Here is a 24,666-nt window from a genome sequence, read left to right on the forward strand (position 1 = left end):
AGCTCCCTCAGATGGCCAGAGCTGCTGGGGATGCACACCTCCTTCTCTTCAATGTCAATCCCATCTCCCTTTGGTACCAAAGAGGTTCCCTTGCTGGTGAAAGACGGAGTGGATGAACGAAAAGAGGCTTTAGCACTCGGTGGTCGGCTGCTGTCAGTCATTGGACTGTTACGATGCAGGGGTTCATCTGTGTGCGCCATCATCTTTGTCTTTAGGTCACCTGTAGAAATCTCTGGCATTTTAGAGTCCCTGATGTCGATGCAGGAGCTCCTGACTATGGGGCAGGTCAGATCAAAAGGCACTTCGTCAGGGATGGGAGTGCCAGGGAGGTTGATCTCTAACTCACACTCTGACCTAGGACCCTTTGAAGAGCTGGACAAGGAACTACGACCCTTTAAAGAAGTGGACAAAGATGAACAGGTTCTAGGGATGTCTTGGCAGACTTCTTCACTGTCATCCTCACTTTTCTCAACCTCCTTCAGCATAGTTCCTACCATATCGTTGATCTGAAGGAGCTCCCTGGAATCCTTCATTCGCCCTAAGTTTGAGATTTCACTCTGGATAGCAACCAGGATTTCCCCAAGGGTCTCTTTGGAAGAAGCATTGTCTGTCCTTTCGGATCCGGATGGCTTCAGCCCTGTGAAGAAATCCTTAAGTGTGTTCTTCATACTGACGCAGATGGTCTTAGCTGTTGACCAAAGCTTCTCCTCTGATATTTTAACAGTCAATTCACTATCATCCAGTTGGGAGCCCCCGTGGGAGCACTGCGAAACCTTCCCACTTCTTTCCAGTAGCACAGTGCCAGTGGACTCATTTTTCTGGAAAATAGTCGCCATTCCTTTGACAAAGGTTTCCACTAATCCAGAGGCTGTATTTTGAGAGGACATGGAGGATATCTCTGATGGCGAGCTAGATGATAAGCCAGCCTGCGGACTTTTCTGAAGACCAGTATGGCTGATCTGTGTGATAAAGGAATGACTGGATCTCATCAGCACTTTACTCACTGCCTCTTCTGCCTGAGTCTGAAAGTCATTGCTAGAGAGCTTCTTGATGCTCTGAATCAGACTAGTAGAGGACTGTGTGATTCTGACACTCTCTTCTGAGCTCAGTTGAGAACATTGAGTACTCACACTCAAGTCTTCATTGGGTGACTGGGAAATAGTATAGTCATCAAGCTCTGATAGGACACCATCAACAAACCAACAAGCCTCTAGGGAGTCATCAGATGAACTGACAACGTCCAAGGATTTACTCTCCACTTTTGATAACTCTGACTTGTAGATGGAAAAAACACTGCTAAGAACTTCTTGAGTACTGGTATCCAGATTGGAGAGACAGAGAGCTGGTATTGGTTGGCTCTCACTGGGAACTCTACTAAGTTTGGTGCTGGGTAACTGGACCTCAACAGTTGAAACAGTTGCCTTTTCCAGGGTGTCTGAATACTCCTGAAGAGAAGCGTCCTTAGCCACACCTTCTTCTCGAGCGGATAGAGTTAAAAGGTCCCTCAGCTTTGCTCGTATAAGGCCGTAGAGTGTGCGGGCTGGAGAGAAGGTTATCTTCTGTGAAGACCCTGTTTTGTGGTCATTTACAGGAACTGGCCAATCAACTGCTTCACATGTGCCTTCAAATGATGCTATCGTCTCCATGCCTCCCACAAATGCCTTAACAATCACTGTGGCAGTGGAGGTTACAGATGTCAGGGCTGTAGAGCTGGTATTCAGGGGTGCTTCAGTAAGGCTAGGAGCAGCACTAGAAGGCCTAGAGGAAGGAGCCATGCCAGAAGAGCTGCTGACTTTCCTTGTAAGGATGGTGCTCACCGCCTTGAGGGCTTTAGACTGAAAGTCGGGGCTAGAGAGGGTCTGAAGCTTTCTGGCCACCACACTGGTAGAGGATCCAGTCTCTTTGAGAAAGTGAGTGGTTCCTTCTTTCCCAGATGGACACTCAACATCAAGGTCACATTGAAGATTGGTCAGAAATTTAGACCCCAAGATTGTCATCTTCTTGGCCAGATCCAAGAGGATGTTGAAGTCCTGTGCCATTTTGTCCATTGTGCCGACAATGGCATCCAGTACATCATCGGTCACAGGGTCCATGAGGGGCTCGATAAACCCTACCCACTCTTGCTCAGACGTTTTGCTCTGTAGCTCGGCCAGGATCTGCACCGAGGCTACCCCAATGACCTCCTTGCCTGCTGCTATGTCCTGACTTTCCATAGGGGGGCAACTCCCCGAGCTGGCCTGAATGGCCACTGAGAGGCCAGAGTTAAGCTGGTGTACTACCTCCCCCACGATAGCACAGCTCAACTCGGAGGAGCTGGAGGAGGTGGGGTTGGAGTGACCCTCAACCAGGGATATCAGGAGGCTCTCTTCCGTTACCCCAAAAAGAGCCTTCAGAGGCTCCTCCATGAGGGGAGCCTCTCTAGTTGCAGGCAAGCTCTGCAATGAGGTCTGGGACCTTGAAGATAAACACACAATCACCACTTATGCCATGCAAATGTGACCAACTGGTATCTTATCTGAGTCATTAGTGAGCCTGAAAACCAAATTAGAGCAATGATGGTTTACTTCTCATACCATCGTAGTTCTAGAAGCCTAAAGCCAACTGACACAATTTTTTGTCTGATTTTTATGTTTATACGACATCAGAATTTGACTAATTCTGAAAAGGCATGTACCTGATCTATTTATTCATAGACTACTTTATGGCTTACCCAGTTAAAAATTACTTTCACCTGGACCCACCCCCTCCGGGGCAACATTTCTGACCAGAACTTAAAACTACAAGGTATGAATTCCAAGTTAATAATTTATGATAAGTATGGGTCAGGTCTTGAAATTATTAAGTTCAAATATTGCTGTGAACATACCTCTTAGGCGACCAGCATGATGATGAGGTTCTGCGAGTGGATTTTTGGCGGCACCCTGCACTGCCATTCCTCCTCCTCTCCTTAGTCCAGTAGTTCATCTCACTGATCAGCAGCCTTTTCTCTCTCTCATCCAGACTGCCTAAGGAATCCTCAGACCCTGTCAGAGAGCACTGGGATTCTGGGGAGGTTGCCCCACTCCTCAGGTTCACCCCCATGATACGAGCTAGCGCTGGTAGGAGAATGCGGAGGGCTGTCTGGGTCACGACCTTAACAATCTTCAGACACAGCATGGAGAGCTGCTCGAATGTCAGCTATGACCAACAAACAGAGTAATGTTTTTGCCAATCAACCAATTCCATGACACTATTCCCTATATATATATATATAGTGCACAACTTTTGACCAGAACCTTATGTGGAGAGACTTACGTTATTTTTCATGCCATGCTGAATCACTCTCCATTGGCTAGAGCAAAGAAAAGAAAGGAAACATATTTTAGCTGCACACTGGTGTTGAGTTAGTGGAGTCACTAGATAGCCATGTTAGGGATCATAAAAGTGTATTTAATTAAGCTATTAGCAAGTACATGAGTCATTTTGTTCTTGATTTACAGCAAGAGTTAGGGGTGTGGTTACAGTGATGTTAGGGTTAGGTGTAGTGTTTAAAATCCCATTTGTGGTTAGAAGGTGCACTATGACTATAAATTCAGATAAGTTGTATGTGAGGTTGGAAAAAGACATGGAACTTGCTCATCAGTTAGTAAACTCCTCAGGAAAGAGAGGAGGATTGGGGCACAGCATGACCCAGTCTTGAGAGAAGGCATTAGAGTCCTCTGAGCCTCCTTCTCCAGCTGCTCAATGATAGATCCCCTTCCCGGAAACCACACCCGGGTGTCTGAGAAGACTCTGGGAAACCGCAAAGAGAAATCTAAAGTTGAATCTGAACTTTATTCCTCATTTCCTTCACCTTTAGTGATTTGATTGCACTGGACAGGTAAAAGCACATCTCTCTGCGGGCCTCCACTATATTGCTTTCACCTATATAGATACTATCTTCTCAGATCAGTGCTGATGAATTTGAACACAACCTGCACCCAACATTAAGTAATCTCGGACCTGCACCAATGCTGCTGTCCTCCTCCACGGAAGTCTTCTTGGCACGGCCACTGGACTTACGTTTAGCCTACATGACAACAGATTATAGGTCTCATAGCAGATCTAAGGTCAGTGTAGTGTCTCCTAATGCTTTAAGGTTAGGATTTAGTGATAGTAAACTAATCCTAGATCTGTGCCTAAGTAGGCAGAGGATGTGTAAAGGACAGCATATTTCTTACCTTGCCTCCTGTCCTGTTCTTGTTGGTCTCATGTGTCTCTGTTCCCTCCTTCATATTCTCCACAACTTTATTTTGGTCATCCGGATGATCCTCCCATTTCACGTTCTGGTGGATAAATGAGAGGTCAATATCAGTCCAAGGTTGTGACTTTACGAAACAAATGATTCTCTCCTATTTCAAACAAAACGGCAGTAGTGGTCAGATTTCAGTCCATGGATCAAACCAGTGAGACCTATTGCTGTGGTAGTGACCTACTATATTGTTAGTAATTTCTCCTCTAAACTCAAAATAGGCTAAATGAACCATACCTTGCTGTCGTCTGACATGATGTGTAGCTTATTGTTGTAGGCTGTTTAGAGGTAATACTAATACTTCCTTTGAAAAAACGTCAGTGAACCATCGGCAGACAACTGAAGTGAATATGAACGTCCTTGAATTATGCCAAAGCATTGTTGAATACTCGATTCCGATTGGCTGAAGCCAGGGCATTCTTCAAAGATGTCATACACACATGATGTCACAATTAGGCCTAAGTCTAATGTCTATATGAATTGTCAATGTCATTAGAAAACAGATCATAGCTTGTCAAAGTTCTGCCAAACGAAAATATTTGTAAGTGCACGTTGTTGCATTTAATTGATGGTTTATCAAGCATCCTCATTCATCACCATGCACAAACACGTAACTCGCTGCAATCCATTAGCTATAATTCTGAGGTTGCAAAGCTGCAAAACTAGGACATGCAATAAATTATAACCACTTGCACTTACAATAATTTAAAATCAATGACGCTCTAGGGGGCTTTAACTATTTCAGCACTATTGTCCGCTGCATAGTGCTGACACGTTTCTAGGCGTCAGGGGACCGGGCCATGGTGCTGAAATGTTTCGAGTCTGGGCAGCACCTGAGACCGCGGCATGGTGCTGAAATGTTTAGAGTCTGGGCAGCACCTGAGACCACGGCATGGTGCTGAAATGTTTCGAGTCTGGGCAGCACCTGAGACCGCGGCATGGTGCTGAAATGTTTAGAGTCAGGGCGGTACCTGAGACCGCGGCATGGTGCTGAAATGTTTAGAGTCAGGGCGGTACCTGAGACCACGGCATGGTGCTGAAATGTTTCGAGTCTGGGCAGCACCTGAGACCGCGGCATGGTGCTGAAATGTTTAGAGTCTGGGCAGCACCTGAGACCGCGGCATGGTGCTGAAATGTTTAGAGTCTGGGCAGCACCTGAGACCGCGGCATGGTGCTGAAATGTTTAGAGTCTGGGCAGCACCTGAGACCACGGCATGGTGCTGAAATGTTTAGAGTCTGGGCAGCACCTGAGACCGGGCCATGGTCTGAAATGTTTCGAGTCTGGGCAGCACCTGAGACCGCGGCATGGTGCTGAAATGTTTAGAGTCTGGGCAGCACCTGAGACCGCGGCATGGTGCTGAAATGTTTAGAGTCTGGGCAGCACCTGAGACCGCGGCATGGTGCTGAAATGTTTCGAGTCTGGGCAGCACCTGAGACCGCGGCATGGTGCTGAAATGTTTAGAGTCTGGGCAGCACCTGAGACCGCGGCATGGTGCTGAAATGTTTCGAGTCTGGGCAGCACCTGAGACCGCGGCATGGTGCTGAAATGTTTAGAGTCTGGGCAGCACCTGAGACCGCGGCATGGTGCTGAAATGTTTAGAGTCAGGGCGGTACCTGAGACCACGGCATGGTGCTGAAATGTTTAGAGTCAGGGCGGTACCTGAGACCACGGCATGGTGCTGAAATGTTTAGAGTCTGGGCAGCACCTGAGACCGCGACATGGTGCTGAAATGTTTCGAGTCTGGGCAGCACCTGAGACCGTGCCATGGTGCTGAAATGTTTAGAGTCTGGGCAGCACCTGAGACCGCGGCATGGTGCTGAAATGTTTAGAGTCTGGGCAGCACCTGAGACCGCGGCATGGTGCTGAAATGTTTCGAGTCTGGGCAGCACCTGAGACCGCGGCATGGTGCTGAAATGTTTCGAGTCTGAGCAGCACCTGAGACCGCGGCATGGTGCTGAAATGGAGCAGGGCTCAGTTCTATGGGTATCTCATGCATAGGCGGAAATCACAGGGGGGACGGGGGACACACGACCCCCCCATCCTGGGAAAAATATGATTTGTCCCCCCCAATATATCACTGTTAACATAACTATGTAATTTCAATAATATTAATAATACACAATGAAAGCACTTATGCTGATTATAGACACTTAATAGCGCGTTGTTAAATTTCAAAAGATTGCGACCCCCGCCCTTTTCCCCACAATGGTTTGATCCACTGCCAGTTCCTCAGTTGCCAGGTAAAAGAGGGTTCGTATCTACTGTGTGAAAGGCACTCAATGCACGTAACTGACGTGAGGTTTATCTAGTCAATCGGCCATAGCAATGTTTTTTTTTTTATGTTGGCAGGGTTCACACATACACACACTAGCTGAATTTGCAGAGCTAGCACGCAAACTAAAGTAAATATTAACCATCATGCTAGCTAGTGTGGGGTTTTATAAAGGTTTTTTGACATGCTTAACTAACTATAAGCTAGTAGGGCTTCTTATGCATTAAAGTTTGAATTGCTGACTCCTGCATTTTCCATTGTTCTCACTTTTACCAGTGCTCAGGGCCTAACCATGAATATCAGCCTGAAATGTGTGTGTGTTAAAAGGAGAGAAGCAACAAATGTATCAGTAGTGTGAAGCTGTACTGTGTGACCGAGACTGTGCTAATCTTAGAGAGACACAGGAGGGGGTGAATCATGAGACTGCTGACTGTGGTGTACAATGGACTATAACCCAATACTATAACAAACGTGATTAGCAACTATATCATATGTGATTGAATACTATAACAAACGTGATTAGCAACTGTATTAAATGTGATTGGATATTGACAAACTGTTGGCCTGGGAGCCTGGGTGTCTGTGTGTGTGTGCTGGAAGTAACAGTTAGCCAGATAAGTGTGCTGGGAAGCTGTAGTTAGCCTTGAGCGAGAACAGTGGCCATTGTATAACAGGTGTGAATAGCTCAGACAATATTACAGAGCTGTCTGACCTCAGTCTTTGGGGTGAAGGAGCGTAATCTACACAGCAACAGCATCGGGACAGAGCTGTCTGACCTCAGTCTTTGGGGTGAAGGAGCGTAATCTACACAGCAACAGCGTCGGGACAGAGCTGTCTGACCTCAGTCTCTGGGGTGAAGGAGCGTAATCTACACAGCAACAGCGTCGGGACAGAGCTGTCTGACCCCAGTCTTTGGGGTGAAGGAGCGTAATCTACACAGCAACAGCGTCGGGACAGAGCTGTCTGACCTCAGTCTTTGGGGTGAAGGAGCGTAATCTACACAGCAACAGCGTCGGGACAGAGCTGTCTGACCTCAGTCTTTGGGGTGAAGGAGCGTAATCTACACAGCAACAGCGTCGGGACAGAGCTGTCTGACCTCAGTCTCTGGGGTGAAGGAGCGTAATCTACACAGCAACAGCGTCGGGACAGAGCTGTCTGACCCCAGTCTTTGGGGTGAAGGAGCGTAATCTACACAGCAACAGCGTCGGGACAGAGCTGTCTGACCCCAGTCTCTGGGGTGAAGGAGCGTAATCTACACAGCAACAGCGTCGGGACAGAGCTGTCTGACCCCAGTCTTTGGGGTGAAGGAGCGTAATCTACACAGCAACAGCGTCGGGACAGAGCTGTCTGACCCCAGTCTTTGGGGTGAAGGAGCGTAATCTACACAGCAACAGCGTCGGGACAGAGCTGTCTGACCTCAGTCTCTGGGGTGAAGGAGCGTAATCTACACAGCAACAGCATCGGGACAGAGCTGTCTGACCTCAGTCTTTGGGGTGAAGGAGCGTAATCTACACAGCAACAGCATCGGGACAGAGCTGTCTGACCTCAGTCTCTGGGGTGAAGGAGCGTAATCTACACAGCAACAGCGTCGGGACAGAGCTGTCTGACCTCAGTCTTTGGGGTGAAGGAGCGTAATCTACACAGCAACAGCGTCGGGACAGAGCTGTCTGACCTCAGTCTTTGGGGTGAAGGAGCGTAATCTACACAGCAACAGCGTCGGGACAGAGCTGTCTGACCCCAGTCTTTGGGGTGAAGGAGCGTAATCTACACAGCAACAGCGTCGGGACAGAGCTGTCTGACCCCAGTCTCTGGGGTGAAGGAGCGTAATCTACACAGCAACAGCGTCGGGACAGAGCTGTCTGACCTCAGTCTCTGGGGTGAAGGAGCGTAATCTACACAGCAACAGCGTCGGGACAGAGCTGTCTGACCCCAGTCTCTGGGGTGAAGGAGCGTAATCTACACAGCAACAGCGTCGGGACAGAGCTGTCTGACCCCAGTCTTTGGGGTGAAGGAGCGTAATCTACACAGCAACAGCGTCGGGACAGAGCTGTCTGACCTCAGTCTCTGGGGTGAAGGAGCGTAATCTACACAGCAACAGCGTCGGGACAGAGCTGTCTGACCTCAGTCTCTGGGGTGAAGGAGCGTAATCTACACAGCAACAGCGTCGGGACAGAGCTGTCTGACCTCAGTCTCTGGGGTGAAGGAGCGTAATCTACACAGCAACAGCGTCGGGACAGAGCTGTCTGACCTCAGTCTCTGGGGTGAAGGAGCGTAATCTACACAGCAACAGCGTCGGGACAGAGCTGTCTGACCCCAGTCTTTGGGGTGAAGGAGCGTAATCTACACAGCAACAGCGTCGGGACAGAGCTGTCTGACCCCAGTCTTTGGGGTGAAGGAGCGTAATCTACACAGCAACAGCGTCGGGACAGAGCTGTCTGACCCCAGTCTCTGGGGTGAAGGAGCGTAATCTACACAGCAACAGCGTCGGGACAGAGCTGTCTGACCTCAGTCTCTGGGGTGAAGGAGCGTAATCTACACAGCAACAGCGTCGGGACAGAGCTGTCTGACCTCAGTCTCTGGGGTGAAGGAGCGTAATCTACACAGCAACAGCGTCGGGACAGAGCTGTCTGACCCCAGTCTCTGGGGTGAAGGAGCGTAATCTACACAGCAACAGCGTCGGGACAGAGCTGTCTGACCCCAGTCTTTGGGGTGAAGGAGCGTAATCTACACAGCAACAGCGTCGGGACAGAGCTGTCTGACCTCAGTCTCTGGGGTGAAGGAGCGTAATCTACACAGCAACAGCGTCGGGACAGAGCTGTCTGACCCCAGTCTCTGGGGTGAAGGAGCGTAATCTACACAGCAACAGCGTCGGGACAGAGCTGTCTGACCTCAGTCTCTGGGGTGAAGGAGCGTAATCTACACAGCAACAGCGTCGGGACAGAGCTGTCTGACCCCAGTCTTTGGGGTGAAGGAGCGTAATCTACACAGCAACAGCGTCGGGACAGAGCTGTCTGACCCCAGTCTCTGGGGTGAAGGAGCGTAATCTACACAGCAACAGCGTCGGGACAGAGCTTTCTGACCTCAGTCTCTGGGGTGAAGGAGCGTAATCTACACAGCAACAGCGTCGGGACAGAGCTGTCTGACCTCAGTCTCTGGGGTGAAGGAGCGTAATCTACACAGCAACAGCGTCGGGACAGAGCTGTCTGACCCCAGTCTTTGGGGTGAAGGAGCGTAATCTACACAGCAACAGCGTCGGGACAGAGCTGTCTGACCTCAGTCTTTGGGGTGAAGGAGCGTAATCTACACAGCAACAGCGTCGGGACAGAGCTGTCTGACCTCAGTCTTTGGGGTGAAGGAGCGTAATCTACACAGCAACAGCGTCGGGACAGAGCTGTCTGACCTCAGTCTCTGGGGTGAAGGAGCGTAATCTACACAGCAACAGCGTCGGGACAGAGCTGTCTGACCCCAGTCTTTGGGGTGAAGGAGCGTAATCTACACAGCAACAGCGTCGGGACAGAGCTGTCTGACCCCAGTCTTTGGGGTGAAGGAGCGTAATCTACACAGCAACAGCGTCGGGACAGAGCTGTCTGGCCCCAGTCTTTGGGGTGAAGGAACGTAATCTACACAGCAACAGCGTCGGGACAGAGCTGTCTGACCCCAGTCTTTGGGGTGAAGGAGCGTAATCTACACAGCAACAGCGTCGGGACAGAGCTGTCTGACCCCAGTCTTTGGGGTGAAGGAGCGTAATCTACACAGCAACAGCGTCGGGACAGAGCTGTCTGACCTCAGTCTCTGGGGTGAAGGAGCGTAATCTACACAGCAACAGCATCGGGACAGAGCTGTCTGACCTCAGTCTTTGGGGTGAAGGAGCGTAATCTACACAGCAACAGCATCGGGACAGAGCTGTCTGACCTCAGTCTCTGGGGTGAAGGAGCGTAATCTACACAGCAACAGCGTCGGGACAGAGCTGTCTGACCCCAGTCTCTGGGGTGAAGGAGCGTAATCTACACAGCAACAGCGTCGGGACAGAGCTGTCTGACCTCAGTCTCTGGGGTGAAGGAGCGTAATCTACACAGCAACAGCGTCGGGACAGAGCTGTCTGACCCCAGTCTCTGGGGTGAAGGAGCGTAATCTACACAGCAACAGCGTCGGGACAGAGCTGTCTGACCCCAGTCTTTGGGGTGAAGGAGCGTAATCTACACAGCAACAGCGTCGGGACAGAGCTGTCTGACCTCAGTCTCTGGGGTGAAGGAGCGTAATCTACACAGCAACAGCATCGGGACAGAGCTGTCTGACCTCAGTCTCTGGGGTGAAGGAGCGTAATCTACACAGCAACAGCGTCGGGACAGAGCTGTCTGACCTCAGTTTTTGGGGTGAAGGAGCGTAATCTACACAGCAACAGCATCGGGACAGAGCTGTCTGACCTCAGTCTTTGGGGTGAAGGAGCGTAATCTACACAGCAACAGCGTCGGGACAGAGCTGTCTGACCTCAGTCTCTGGGGTGAAGGAGCGTAATCTACACAGCAACAGCGTCGGGACAGAGCTGTCTGACCTCAGTCTTTGGGGTGAAGGAGCGTAATCTACACAGCAACAGCGTCGGGACAGAGCTGTCTGACCTCAGTCTTTGGGGTGAAGGAGCGTAATCTACACAGCAACAGCGTCGGGACAGAGCTGTCTGACCCCAGTCTCTGGGGTGAAGGAGCGTAATCTACACAGCAACAGCGTCGGGACAGAGCTGTCTGACCTCAGTCTCTGGGGTGAAGGAGCGTAATCTACACAGCAACAGCGTCGGGACAGAGCTGTCTGACCCCAGTCTTTGGGGTGAAGGAGCGTAATCTACACAGCAACAGCGTCGGGACAGAGCTGTCTGACCCCAGTCTCTGGGGTGAAGGAGCGTAATCTACACAGCAACAGCGTCGGGACAGAGCTGTCTGACCTCAGTCTCTGGGGTGAAGGAGCGTAATCTACACAGCAACAGCGTCGGGACAGAGCTGTCTGACCTCAGTCTCTGGGGTGAAGGAGCGTAATCTACACAGCAACAGCGTCGGGACAGAGCTGTCTGACCTCAGTCTCTGGGGTGAAGGAGCGTAATCTACACAGCAACAGCGTCGGGACAGAGCTGTCTGACCACAGTCTCTGGGGTGAAGGAGCGTAATCTACACAGCAACAGCGTCGGGACAGAGCTGTCTGACCCCAGTCTCTGGGGTGAAGGAGCGTAATCTACACAGCAACAGCGTCGGGACAGAGCTGTCTGACCTCAGTCTCTGGGGTGAAGGAGCGTAATCTACACAGCAACAGCGTCGGGACAGAGCTGTCTGACCTCAGTCTTTGGGGTGAAGGAGCGTAATCTACACAGCAACAGCGTCGGGACAGAGCTGTCTGACCTCAGTCTCTGGGGTGAAGGAGCGTAATCTACACAGCAACAGCGTCGGGACAGAGCTGTCTGACCCCAGTCTCTGGGGTGAAGGAGCGTAATCTACACAGCAACAGCGTCGGGACAGAGCTGTCTGACCTCAGTCTCTGGGGTGAAGGAGCGTAATCTACACAGCAACAGCGTCGGGACAGAGCTGTCTGACCCCAGTCTTTGGGGTGAAGGAGCGTAATCTACACAGCAACAGCATCGGGACAGAGCTGTCTGACCCCAGTCTTTGGGGTGAAGGAGCGTAATCTACACAGCAACAGTGACGGGACAGAGCTGTCTGACCCCAGTCTCTGGGGTGAAGGAGCGTAATCTACACAGCAACAGCGTCGGGACAGAGCTGTCTGACCCCAGTCTTTGGGGTGAAGGAGCGTAATCTACACAGCAACAGCGTCGGGACAGAGCTGTCTGACCTCAGTCTCTGGGGTGAAGGAGCGTAATCTACACAGCAACAGCGTCGGGACAGAGCTGTCTGACCTCAGTCTCTGGGGTGAAGGAGCGTAATCTACACAGCAACAGCGTCGGGACAGAGCTGTCTGACCTCAGTCTCTGGGGTGAAGGAGCGTAATCTACACAGCAACAGCGTCGGGACAGAGCTGTCTGACCCCAGTCTTTGGGGTGAAGGAGCGTAATCTACACAGCAACAGCGTCGGGACAGAGCTGTCTGACCTCAGTCTCTGGGGTGAAGGAGCGTAATCTACACAGCAACAGCGTCGGGACAGAGCTGTCTGACCCCAGTCTTTGGGGTGAAGGAGCGTAATCTACACAGCAACAGCATCGGGACAGAGCTGTCTGACCCCAGTCTTTGGGGTGAAGGAGCGTAATCTACACAGCAACAGTGACGGGACAACACATGCGCTAAGGGGCCAGGACTGGCTTAAGGCGCCAACATCAACGATAGGCTGGGTGAGTCTAAACCACGCCCAGTCTCTACTCTGACAGGCCGGCTCGGAAGCGGGAACTATCTCTGTCATGAGAATTTATTATAATATCTTTGTCAGTAACAAGTGTCTTCTCTGTTTTCACCCTGCGGGGTGGTGCAGTGGACCCGTATATACGAAAAATGCATTTGCCATTTATTAACTTTTGAATTAAACAATTATTTTAATCAAGTTCAGGTGTCCTATTGTTCCTATCTCAGTTGAACTTACGCAACCCTAACACTAGTACCTATTCCATTTATGTGGCGTCGTCAAAGATGGAATCTTTGCTATCGTCCGTTTATTCCAAGATTAGCATGCAGCTGGAGTGCTTCAAAGTCCCTGTGATAAGGTTAGCGATAAACTGAAGTCCAAACTGAACAGAACTACACTCTCTTATACCATTGTCTTAAATATATTTAATGGTCTCGTTGCAAAAGTTAAATTGTCGCTAGTGAACTTTTTTATTTTTATTTTATTTCACCTTTATTTAACCAGGTAGCAAAGATTATAGCAAACACCACAGAAACGGAATTGGTGCTGACTAGCTCTGCAAATGCAGCTATTGTTGGAAGCCAGCCAATATGAAACAAACTATATTAAAATGACGAAAGGTTGCAGCATATGTTGTGTAAATGGTGAACTCATACAGCTGTCAACTCTTGTCACTGCAAGCCGTTTCACATTTGCTAGTTACCTTTTAGATCGAAGCCCATATAGAATGATAGAAGATAAGATGATAGAAGCCCATCTCCTACTGTAAATAACCTACACACTGTGTGTGTGTGTAGCCAGCCAGCCAGGTAGACAAATGGCAGAAAAAAGAAAAAAGACGGACATCAGAGTATTTTTCAGTACACCAAAACGCAAAGCAAGAACCCTAGGAGCCTAATATCTCAAAGACGAGTTGATAAAATGTTCATAAGAAAGAAGTGAAATGCTAATGGAAATGTTTCACAATGATGTCATTAGGCAGAGCAGGCAACAGATGGCACACAGACAGCAGAGCTGGGGACAGATATGCAGGGACAGACTGGCAGAGACAGGGAGTCTCAGGTAAGTTTGTTGAGTCTTTGTTTGGCAACATTATGAAAGGTTCTCCATTTTTTAGACTTGTAAAATAGGGACATAATTGGACAATGCCATGGATTCCCCCACTCTCAACTTAAACTGGTGACTGAACTAAAATGTGTTTAAGGCAATGGTATTGCTGTTGTGATTAATTGTGTAGTTTTGGGTACCGGTAGTTAGGAGTACGGCAAACACCTTATTTCTTTTCTAGGAGACAGACTGTGAGTCAGTGAGGGTGGTGAAAGGGAAAGAGCCAGGGAGAGAGACTTCAGAGGACAGTGTCACAGCCACGGCAGGACCAGGTGTCACCCTTGTTGCCAGCAGCACCAGTATAGAGGACAGTGTCACAGCCACGGCAGGACCAGGTGTCACCCTTGTTGCCAGCAGCACCAGTATAGAGGACAGTGTCACAGCCACGGCAGGACCAGGTGTCACCCTTGTTGCCAGCAGCACCAGTATAGAGGACAGTGTCACAGCCACGGCAGGACCAGGTGTCACCCTTGTTGCCAGCAGCACCAGTATAGGGGGCAGTGTCTCAGCCACGGCAGGACCAGGTGTCACCCTTGTTGCCAGCAGCACCAGTATAGGGGACAGTGTCACAGCCACGGCAGGACCAGGTGTCACCCTTGTTGCCAGCAGCACCAGTATAGGGGACAGTGTCTCAGCCACGGCAGGACCAGGTGTCACCCTTGTTGCCAGCAGCACCAGTATAGGGGACAGTGGCACAGCATTGTCCAGTTACCTCAGTGATGTCACAAAACTATATCAGCCACACCCACAATTTATAGAACCGCAAACTCTTGCCAACAGAGTGTTGACGTTTCAAGAGAGATGGTTTGGCGATTTCCCCTGGCTACATTATAATCCATCAGTAAAAGGAGTGTTGTGTTTTCACTGGAGCCAAGGGTTTTCAAGACAGCCATCTTTTGGCCAAAGAGCAGATGCTGCCTTCATTAGTGCAGGATTTAGGAACTGGAGAAAAGCCATTGAAAAATTCACAGCACATCAAAACTGCCAAACCCACCGCCACTGTGTAACTGTAACAGCACACCAGCTAAATCCAATCAGTGTCCAGTTATCCAGCGCGTGGGATAAACAGCAGGACGACGCAAGGCAGTGCTTGATGACAATTGTTAGTTCGGTGCGGCATGTAGTAAGACAGGGACAAGCCTTTAGAGGCCACACGGATGACTGTGGGAATTTATACCAGCTTTTGAAACTTAGGGCAGAAGAGGATGATCCCATTTTACTGAAGTGGTTAACAGAGCGTACCACAATGTACACAGGCCCCAAAGCACGGAATGAAATTCTGAACATCATGGCCAATACAGTCATTCGAGGCATTGCAGCTGAGATTAGGTCTCTTCCGATTGTACAATTTTCATTAATTGTTGATGGTACTCAAGATGTCTCTGGTGCTGAACAGGAGAGTGTCTGTCTGCGTTATGTTGACCATGACCTTGTCCCTCACAAGGAGTTTATTGGGCTGTACAGGGTGTCAGAGACAACAGGCGAGGGCATTGGGCTGTACAGGGTGTCGGAGACAACAGGCGAGGGCATTGGGCTGTACAGGGTGTCGGAGACAACAGGCGAGGACATTGGGCTATACAGGGTGTCGGAGACAACAGGCGAAGGGCATTGCGAAATTGGCAACTGATGTGTTGTTGAGGCTCAATTTGCCCATGTCTGGCTTACGTGGGCAGAATTATGATGGTGCCTCAAACATGGCAGGAAAATACACAGGTGCACAGGCAATTGTGAGGAGGCAGCAGCCATTAGCCCTCTATGTCCATTGTGGAGCACACTGTGTAAATCTGATTACACAGGCTTGCTGCTCAGCCTCCCCACTGATCCGGGATTCCCTTTCTTGGGTCCATCAGTTAGGTGTCCTCTATGGCCAGTCAGGAAAGTTTAAGAGCATGTTTGAATCAATGGTCACGTCCAAAGATACAAATCTGACCACCCTGAAACCTCTATGTCCAACAAGGTGGACTGCGCGGAATACTGCTATTAGAGCTGTGCTAGGGCAGTATGAGCGGGTACTAAGCAGCCTAGAGGAGACGGCAAAAACTGCATCCAAGACAGCTTCAACTGCCAGTGGCTTATTCGAGCACTTCAGCAAAGGCAAGACTGTGTTGGGCCTCACACTTGCCTCTGCTGTTCTTGGAGAGCTTGAATGTCTAAACATTTCACTGCAGAAGAAAACTCAGACTGTCTCTGGTATGCAGGCTGCAGTCGAGTGTGTGCGGTCATCTCTTAGGGGCACGAGAAATGACAAAAGCTACCTTTGACTGTATGAGAAAGCAACAACATTGATTGACTCTATTGAATCCATTGAATCCATTGAGACGCACTCAAGACGATTTCCTGTCAAAGCAGTGGATCACTATAGGGCAGAATGTTTTAAAGTGTTGGATGGTGTGGAGGTTCAGTTTGGCGACCGTTTTGACCAGGACAGTCTAAACGTCCTGCAAAAGTTGGAAAGAGCGCTTCTCACGGGGGAGTTGGATGAGTCTCTAGATTAGTACCCTGAGGTGAACATAGATTCTCTTTCAGTGCAGATCCCTCTCTTTCACAACAAATACCCCTGTAGCAGCAGTGGAGAGGCAGCAGAGGTCCTCAGGAGGCTTCCAGTAGAGGTACGGGGGTTGTTTGACCAAGTTGAGGTGCTGATCAGAATTTTGTCTGTGGTGCCAGTGTCTTCATGTGAAGCTGAGAGGAGTTTCAGTGCACTCCGCAGGTTAAAGACTTGGCTACGGGCTAGCATGGGCCAAGAGAGACTGAACGGCGTAGTTGTCTGTAATGTACATAAAGACAGGCTGGGCAGTCTCAAGAGGGAAAATATCTGCCAGCAATTTGTTGGATCCATTGAAACCCGCAAACATATGTTCGGTTCTTTTGTTCAGTAGTGTGTATAGTAGTGGTTCTCAACCTTTTTTGGGTACTGGAACCCCTGCATATTTTGAGGCAAGGCAGGCAAGGTTTTGAGCGGTCCTCAGGGACCTCCACTCTATATTATATGTAAACTTACTGGAAACCTTGTGGTACTGACTACATTCATTACACTTTTTTATTTCACGGACCCCTTGCAATTAGTCCATGGACCCCTGTTTGAGAACCCCTGGTGTAATTGATATTTGTTCTTTTGTTTAGTAGTTTTCAGTACACTTACAAATTATTTATTTCATGTTATTTTAGTTAAAATTGCATTCTTTGTGCGACATACTTGTCCATAGCTGCTGTTTGAAGAGTTGAGACACTGACTGAAGGATATTTTGTTTGATTTATTTGGGTTATTCATTGAAGTAGTTATTTTGCTTTTAGAACTGTACTTATTTGTATCTTTTTGTTCTTGTAAAGATCTTGTAATACACTCAGGCCAGGTGCACATATTTAATGACTATATAAATGTATCACAAAGTCAAATTAAAAGGTCAATTCTATACGGAGACCAACTTTGTGATGGTTCTCAATGGAGATTATTTTAGATGTGATCACACCATGTTCATTGTATTTATGAAAACTGCTCCCATACAGTGTACAGTACCATTGCCACCTACTGGCCTTGCTTGGTATTGCTGGTTGTAAGTACGAATACCTGCATACATACTGGACTGATAAGGAACACTGCTATAACTATTATTATTATTATAATTATAATGATTTATTAAACATTTGAACAAGTTGGGACAACCCTTCAGTTAACTACTGTACCTATCAATTATCCAGTAGTAGTGATTATGGTTCCTCAATATACATTTAACATATTACAACGTAGGCTATGTGTTACAGCACTACTTTTGGTGTCCCCCTCAGGAATTGCTCTTGAGAAGATGTCATGTAATTGTCCCCTCCAAGGTAGATATCAGATGTTCTCCCCTGCTTCCTTGATGTTTAGAACAGCTGTCTCTGCACATCTGTCTGAAAAAACGGACCCCTTCAGAGAGCTGCTATTATTCTGGAACGTTTTACTTGCAATGATTGTGATGTGTGGTTGTTTTTGCCTACTTTAGTTGAATGCAAAGTCAGTGTGTAGTTGAATGGAAACGTTTAGTTGAATGGAAACGTTTAGTTGAATGGAAACGTTTAGTTGAATGTAAAGTCAGTGTGTAGTTGAATAGAAACGTTTAGTTGAATGCAAAGTCAGTGTGTAGTTGAATAGAAACGTTTAGTTGAATGTAAAGTCAGTGTGTAGTTGAATAGAAACGTTTAGTTGAATGTAAAGTCAGTGTGTAGTTGAATGTAAAGTCAGTGTGTAGTTGAATGGAAGCGTTTAGTTGAATGCAAAGTCAGTGTGTAGTTGAATGTAAAGTCAGTGTGTAGTTGAATGTAAAGTCAGTGTGTAGTTGAATGGAAACGTTTAGTTGAATGGAAAGTCAGTGTGTAGTTGAATGGAAACGTTTAGTTGAATGGAAAGTCAGTGTGTAGTTGAATGTAAAGTCAGTGTGTAGTTGAATGGAAACGTTTAGTTGAATGTAAAGTCAGTGTGTAGTTGAATGGAAGCGTTTAGTTGAATGCAAAGTCAGTGTGTAGTTGAATGTAAAGTCAGTGTGTAGTTGAATGTAAAGTCAGTGTGTAGTTGAATGGAAGCGTTTAGTTGAATGCAAAGTCAGTGTGTAGTTGAATGTAAAGTCAGTGTGTAGTTGAATGGAAACGTTTAGTTGAATGGAAAGTCAGTGTGTAGTTGAATGGAAAGTCAGTGTGTAGTTGAATGTAAACGTTGAGTTGAATGTAAAGTCAGTGTGTAGTTGAATGTAAACGTTTAGTTGAATGTAAAGTCAGTGTGTAGTTGAATGGAAACGTTTAGTTGAATGCAAAGTCAGTGTGTAGTTGAATGGAAAGTCAGTGTGTAGTTGAATGTAAAGTCAGTGTGTAGTTGAATGGAAGCGTTTAGTTGAATGCAAAGTCAGTGTGTAGTTGAATGTAAAGTCAGTGTGTAGTTGAATGTAAAGTCAGTGTGTAGTTGAATGGAAAGTCAGTGTGTAGTTGAATGTAAAGTCAGTGTGTAGTTGAATGGAAACGTTTAGTTGAATGGAAAGTCAGTGTGTAGTTGAATGTAAAGTCAGTGTGTAGTTGAATGGAAACGTTTAGTTGAATGCAAAGTCAGTGTGTAGTTGAATGGAAAGTCAGTGTGTAGTTGAATGGAAAGTCAGTGTGTAGTTGAATGGAAACGTTTAGTTGAATGGAAAGTCAGTGTGTAGTTGAATGTAAAGTCAGTGTGTAGTTGAATGTAAATTCAGTGTGTAGTTGAATGTAAAGTCAGTGTGTAGTTGAATGGAAAGTCAGTGTGTAGTTGAATGGAAACGTTTAGTTGAATGTAAAGTCAGTGTGTAGTTGAATGTAAATTCAGTGTGTAGTTGAATGTAAAGTCAGTGTGTAGTTGAATGGAAACGTTTAGTTGAATGGAAACGTTTAGTTAAATGGAAACGTTTAGTTGAATGGAAACATTTAGTTGAATGGAAACGTTTAGTTGAATGGAAACGTTTAGTTGAATGGAAACGTTTAGTTGAATGGAAACGTTTAGTTGAATGGAAACGTTTAGTTAAATGGAAACGTTTAGTTGAATGGAAATGTTTAGTTGAATGGAAACGTTTAGTTGAATGGAAACGTTTAGTTGAATGGAAACGTTTAGTTGAATGTAAAGTCAGTGTGTAGTTGAATGGAAACGTTTAGTTGAATGGAAACGTTTAGTTGAATGGAAACGTTTAGTTGAATGGAAACATTTAGTTGAATGGAAACATTTAGTTAAATGGAAACGTTTAGTTGAATGGAAACGTTTAGTTGAATGTAAAGTCAGTGTGTAGTTGAATGGAAACGTTTAGTTGAATGGAAACGTTTAGTTAAATGGAAACGTTTAGTTGAATGGAAATGTTTAGTTGAATGGAAATGTTTAGTTGAATGGAAACGTTTAGTTGAATGGAAATGTTTAGTTGAATGCAAAGTCAGTGTGTAGTTGAATGGAAACGTTTAGTTGAATGGAAACGTTTAGTTGAATGGAAACGTTTAGTTGAATGGAAACATTTAGTTGAATGGAAACGTTTAGTTAAATGGAAACGTTTAGTTGAATGGAAACGTTTAGTTGAATGTAAAGTCAGTGTGTAGTTGAATGGAAACGTTTAGTTGAATGGAAACGTTTAGTTGAATGGAAACGTTTAGTTAAATGGAAACGTTTAGTTGAATGGAAATGTTTAGTTGAATGCAAAGTCAGTGTGTAGTTGAATGGAAACGTTTAGTTGAATGGAAACGTTTAGTTGAATGGAAACGTTTAGTTGAATGTAAAGTCAGTGTGTAGTTGAATGGAAATGTTTAGTTGAATGGAAATGTTTAGTTGAATGGAAACGTTTAGTTGAATGGAAACATTTAGTTGAATGGAAACGTTTAGTTAAATGGAAACGTTTAGTTGAATGGAAATGTTTAGTTGAATGCAAAGTCAGTGTGTAGTTGAATGGAAACGTTTAGTTGAATGGAAACGTTTAGTTGAATGGAAACGTTTAGTTGAATGTAAAGTCAGTGTGTAGTTGAATGGAAACGTTTAGTTGAATGGAAACATTTAGTTGAATGGAAACATTTAGTTGAATGGAAACGTTTAGTTAAATGGAAACGTTTAGTTGAATGGAAACATTTAGTTGAATGGAAACGTTTAGTTAAATGGAAACGTTTAGTTGAATGGAAACATTTAGTTGAATGGAAGTGGATAAATGTAGTCAGTTTGTAGAGCGTGGCGCTTGCAATGCCAGGATAGTGGGTTTGATTCCCGGGACCACCCGTACGTTAAATGCCAGGATAGTGGGTTTGATTCCCGGGACCACCCGTACGTTAAATGGCAGGATAGTGGGTTTGATTCCCGGGACCACCCGTACGTTAAATGGCAGGATAGTGGGTTTGATTCCCGAGACCACCCGTACGTTAAATGCCAGGATAGTGGGTTTGATTCCCGAGACCACCCGTACGTTAAATGGCAGGATAGTGGGTTTGATTCCCGGGACCACCCGTACGTTAAATGGCAGGATAGTGGGTTTGATTCCCGGGACCACCCGTACGTTAAATGGCAGGATAGTGGGTTTGATTCCTGGGACCACCCGTACATTAAATGCCAGGATAGTGGGTTTGATTCCCGGGACCACCTGTACGTTAAATGCCAGGATAGTGGGTTTGATTCCCGAGACCACCCGTACGTTAAATGGCAGGATAGTGGGTTTGATTCCCGGGACCACCCGTACGTTAAATGGCAGGATAGTGGGTTTGATTCCCGGGACCACCCGTACGTTAAATGCCAGGATAGTGGGTTTGATTCCCGAGACCACCCGTACGTTAAATGGCAGGATAGTGGGTTTGATTCCCGGGACCACCCGTACGTTAAATGCCAGGATAGTGGGTTTGATTCCCGAGACCACCCGTACGTTAAATGGCAGGATAGTGGGTTTGATTCCCGGGACCACCCGTACGTTAAATGGCAGGATAGTGGGTTTGATTCCCGGGACCACCCGTACGTTAAATGCCAGGATAGTGGGTTTGATTCCCGGGACCACCCGTACGTTAAATGGCAGGATAGTGGGTTTGATTCCCGGGACCACCCGTACGTTAAATGCCAGGATAGTGGGTTTGATTCCCGGGACCACCCGTACGTTAAATGGCAGGATAGTGGGTTTGATTCCCGGGACCACCCGTACGTTAAATGTATGTTTTGGATACAAGCTTCTTCTAAATGGCAGATGATGATTATTATTAAGTTCATGTTCATGTTTCTCTCCCTCTGTCCCATATTCTACATGAGGAAGAAGGTACAGAAAGACCTGAATGATGATGATTATTATTAAGTTAATGTTCATGCTTCTCTCCCTCTGTCCCATATTCTACATGAGGAAGAAGGTACAGAAAGACCTGGCTGATGATGATTATTATTAAGTTCATGTTCATGCTTCTCTCCCTCTGTCCCATATTCTACATGAGGAAGAAGGTACAGAAAGACCTGGCTGATGATGATTATTATTAAGTTAATGTTCATGCTTCTCTCCCTCTGTCCCATATTCTACATGAGGAAGAAGGTACAGAAAGACCTGGCTGATCAGGAGAAGCTGGTGTCCCGCTGTGGATTGTGAGAGACAAACCCACAGTCTCCATATCCACCGGCTCCCCTCTCCTTTTATTAAAGTTAACCTTTATTTAACTAGGCAAGTTAGTGAAGAACACATCCTTATTTACAATGCCAGCCTACCAGGGAACAGTGGGATAACTACCTAGTTCAGGGGCAGAACAACAGATTCTTACCTTTAGGTTACTGGCCCAACTCTCTAACCACTAGGCTACCTCCTCTACTTCTCTTCCTGCTGGAGAGGATTTGTACTGTATTTTCTTCTGGTAAAAATGCTAAATGTTACACTTATTTTCTTGAAATATGAATAAATAAATGTCATATTTTTGTAGAAATGTGTCTTGTCATTGTTGTCTGTCTTCAGTCTAGAAGATCTCAGTTGCATTGAACCAAAAGAGGTTGTGGTTTTGTACTATTTGAAGTAGTGTGTGCAGTACTCTATATATTTTGTACCAATTGAGAACGTTGGTCTAATTCCCTGAGATCTGGATCTTCTCTGGAAAATCATTATTTGAGTATTTTTGGGGTTTACTGCCAGGGCCCAGGTCTGGCAGTACTGCTCTAGCAGGTCCACGCTCTGCTGTGTGTAAGGCCATGTGCTGTGGGTAACAGCAGGCATAGGTCATCTGCGAAGAGTAGGCATTTAACTTCTGAATTGTGGAGACTAACACCAGGGGCTGAGGATCTTTCTAGAATAGTGGCCAATTCGTTGATGTAAATATTGAAGAGTGCAGGGATCAGATTACAACCCTGACGAAGGCCCCGCCCCTGGTTAAAGAATTCTGTTATTTTCTTGCTGCACGTATTGCCAGTATACATTGATTTAATTATGTCATATGTTTTACTCCCTACACCACTTTCAATAACTTTGTAGAACAGTCCTGTATGCCAAATAGAATCAAATGCTTTTTGGAAGTCGATAAAGCAAGCGTATATTTTGGTATTATTTTGGTGGACATGTTTATCTATCAGGGTGTGTAGGATGTAAATATGATCAGTTGTGTGATGTTTTGGTATATGTTTTGGTGTTTTGGTGCTCTCTCCCTCTGCCCTCTCTCTGCTCTCTCTCTCCCTCTGCTCTCTCTGCTCTCTCTCTCCCTCTGCTCTCTCTGCTCTCTCTCTCCCTCTGCTCTCTCTCTCCCTCTGCTCTCTCTGCTGTCTCTCTGCTCTCTCAATTCAATTCAATTCGCTGTATTGGCATGACGTAACAATGTACATTTTGCCAAAGCTTATTTAGGATATTTACAATATAAAAATGAGAATCAAAATTGTCAACGGGACAACAGTAACAACAATAACCAAGTGTCAAAATAACCAACACATTCAACAATAACAATAAACATACAGTAGAGGACATGTGCAGGTTGATTGGTCTGTCAGACACTGTCCCTCATCTTATGGCAGGCAGCAATGTAGTGCGCTGCCAACCCACAGCTCTCTGCGTCCTCCCCCAACAGGACGGGTAGCCTATCCTCATCAGAGAGGTCTTTGAAACCTTGAACAAGGGTTTCAAATTTGGGAAAATGACACTCTCTAATTGTTTTATATTTTTGACATTTTGTCAGGAAATGCAGCTCCGTCTCAGGTTCTGTTGTTGTGCAGTGGTTGCACAGCCTTTCCTCTACAGGGAGCCAGCTTTTCCTGTAGTTTTGTTTTGACTGTGTTGTAATTTGGTTTATTCTGATTGATTGGATTTTCTGGTCCTGAGGCTTCAGTGTGTTAGTAGAACAGGTTAGTGAACTCAGCCCCAGGACCAGCTGGATGAGGGGACTGAGGCTTCAGTGTGTTAGTAGAACAGGTTAGTGAACTCAGCCCCAGGACCAGCTGGATGAGGGGACTGAGGCTTCAGTGTGTTAGTAGAACAGGTTAGTGAACTCAGCCCCAGGACCAGCTGGATGAGGGGACTGAGGCTTCAGTGTGTTAGTAGGACAGGTTAGTGAACTCAGCCCCAGGACCAGCTGGATGAGGGGACTGAGGCTTCAGTGTGTTAGTAGGACAGGTTAGTGAACTCAGCCCCAGGACCAGCTGGATGAGGGGACTGAGGCTTCAGTGTGTTAGTAGAACAGGTTTGTGAACTCAGGACCAGCTGGATGAGGGGACTCTTTTCTTTGCTCAGCTCTTGGCATTGCAGGGCTTGGTAATGATATGAGAGGGGGTCACTGTATTTTAGATGTTTCCAAAACTTAATTGCTCTTTTTTGAGTTTTTATTATTAGTGGATATTGGCCTAATTCTGCCCTGCATGCATTGTTTGTAGTTTTCCTCTGGACATGTAGGAGAATCTTACAGAACTCTGCATGCAGGGTTTCAATGGGGTGTTTGTCTCATTGGATGAAATCTTGTTTTGCAAGTGGACCCCACACCTCGCTGCCATAAAGTGCAATTGGTTCAATGACATATTCAATTAGTTTTAGCCAAATTTTAATAGGTATTTCAATTTGAATTTGCTTTTTAATGGCGTAGAATGCCCTGCGTGCTTTCTCTCTCAGTTCATCCACTGCCTCATTAAGGTGTCCAGTTGAGCTTATTTTTAAATAAGAACAGAGAGAGCAGAGTGAGAGAGAGAACAGAGAGAGCAGAGAGAGAGAGCAGAGGGAGAGAGAGAGCAGAGGGAGAGAGAGA

The 24,666-nt window shown here is 46.6% G+C and overlaps 1 protein-coding gene across 1 annotated transcript in view; it reads right to left on the reverse strand.

Annotated features, from left to right (window-relative positions):
* Positions 1-3,317: 3,317 nt before the first annotated feature.
* The window catches only part of LOC120037650 (NACHT, LRR and PYD domains-containing protein 3-like), a gene marked incomplete at its 5' end in the record, with an annotated part of 40,683 nt that continues 19,334 nt past the window's right edge, over positions 3,318-24,666 (reverse strand). Inside the window, 4 exons of the mRNA XM_038983646.1 lie at positions 3,318-3,331; positions 3,982-4,048; positions 4,200-4,304; positions 4,508-4,548. Of these exons, the coding sequence (XP_038839574.1) occupies positions 3,318-3,331; positions 3,982-4,048; positions 4,200-4,304; positions 4,508-4,548 (227 nt within the window). The remainder of the gene's footprint in view (positions 3,332-3,981; positions 4,049-4,199; positions 4,305-4,507; positions 4,549-24,666) is intronic.

Source organism: Salvelinus namaycush, unplaced genomic scaffold (genome assembly GCF_016432855.1).
Source record: "Salvelinus namaycush isolate Seneca unplaced genomic scaffold, SaNama_1.0 Scaffold18, whole genome shotgun sequence".
NCBI classification, from domain to species: Eukaryota; Metazoa; Chordata; class Actinopteri; order Salmoniformes; family Salmonidae; genus Salvelinus; species Salvelinus namaycush.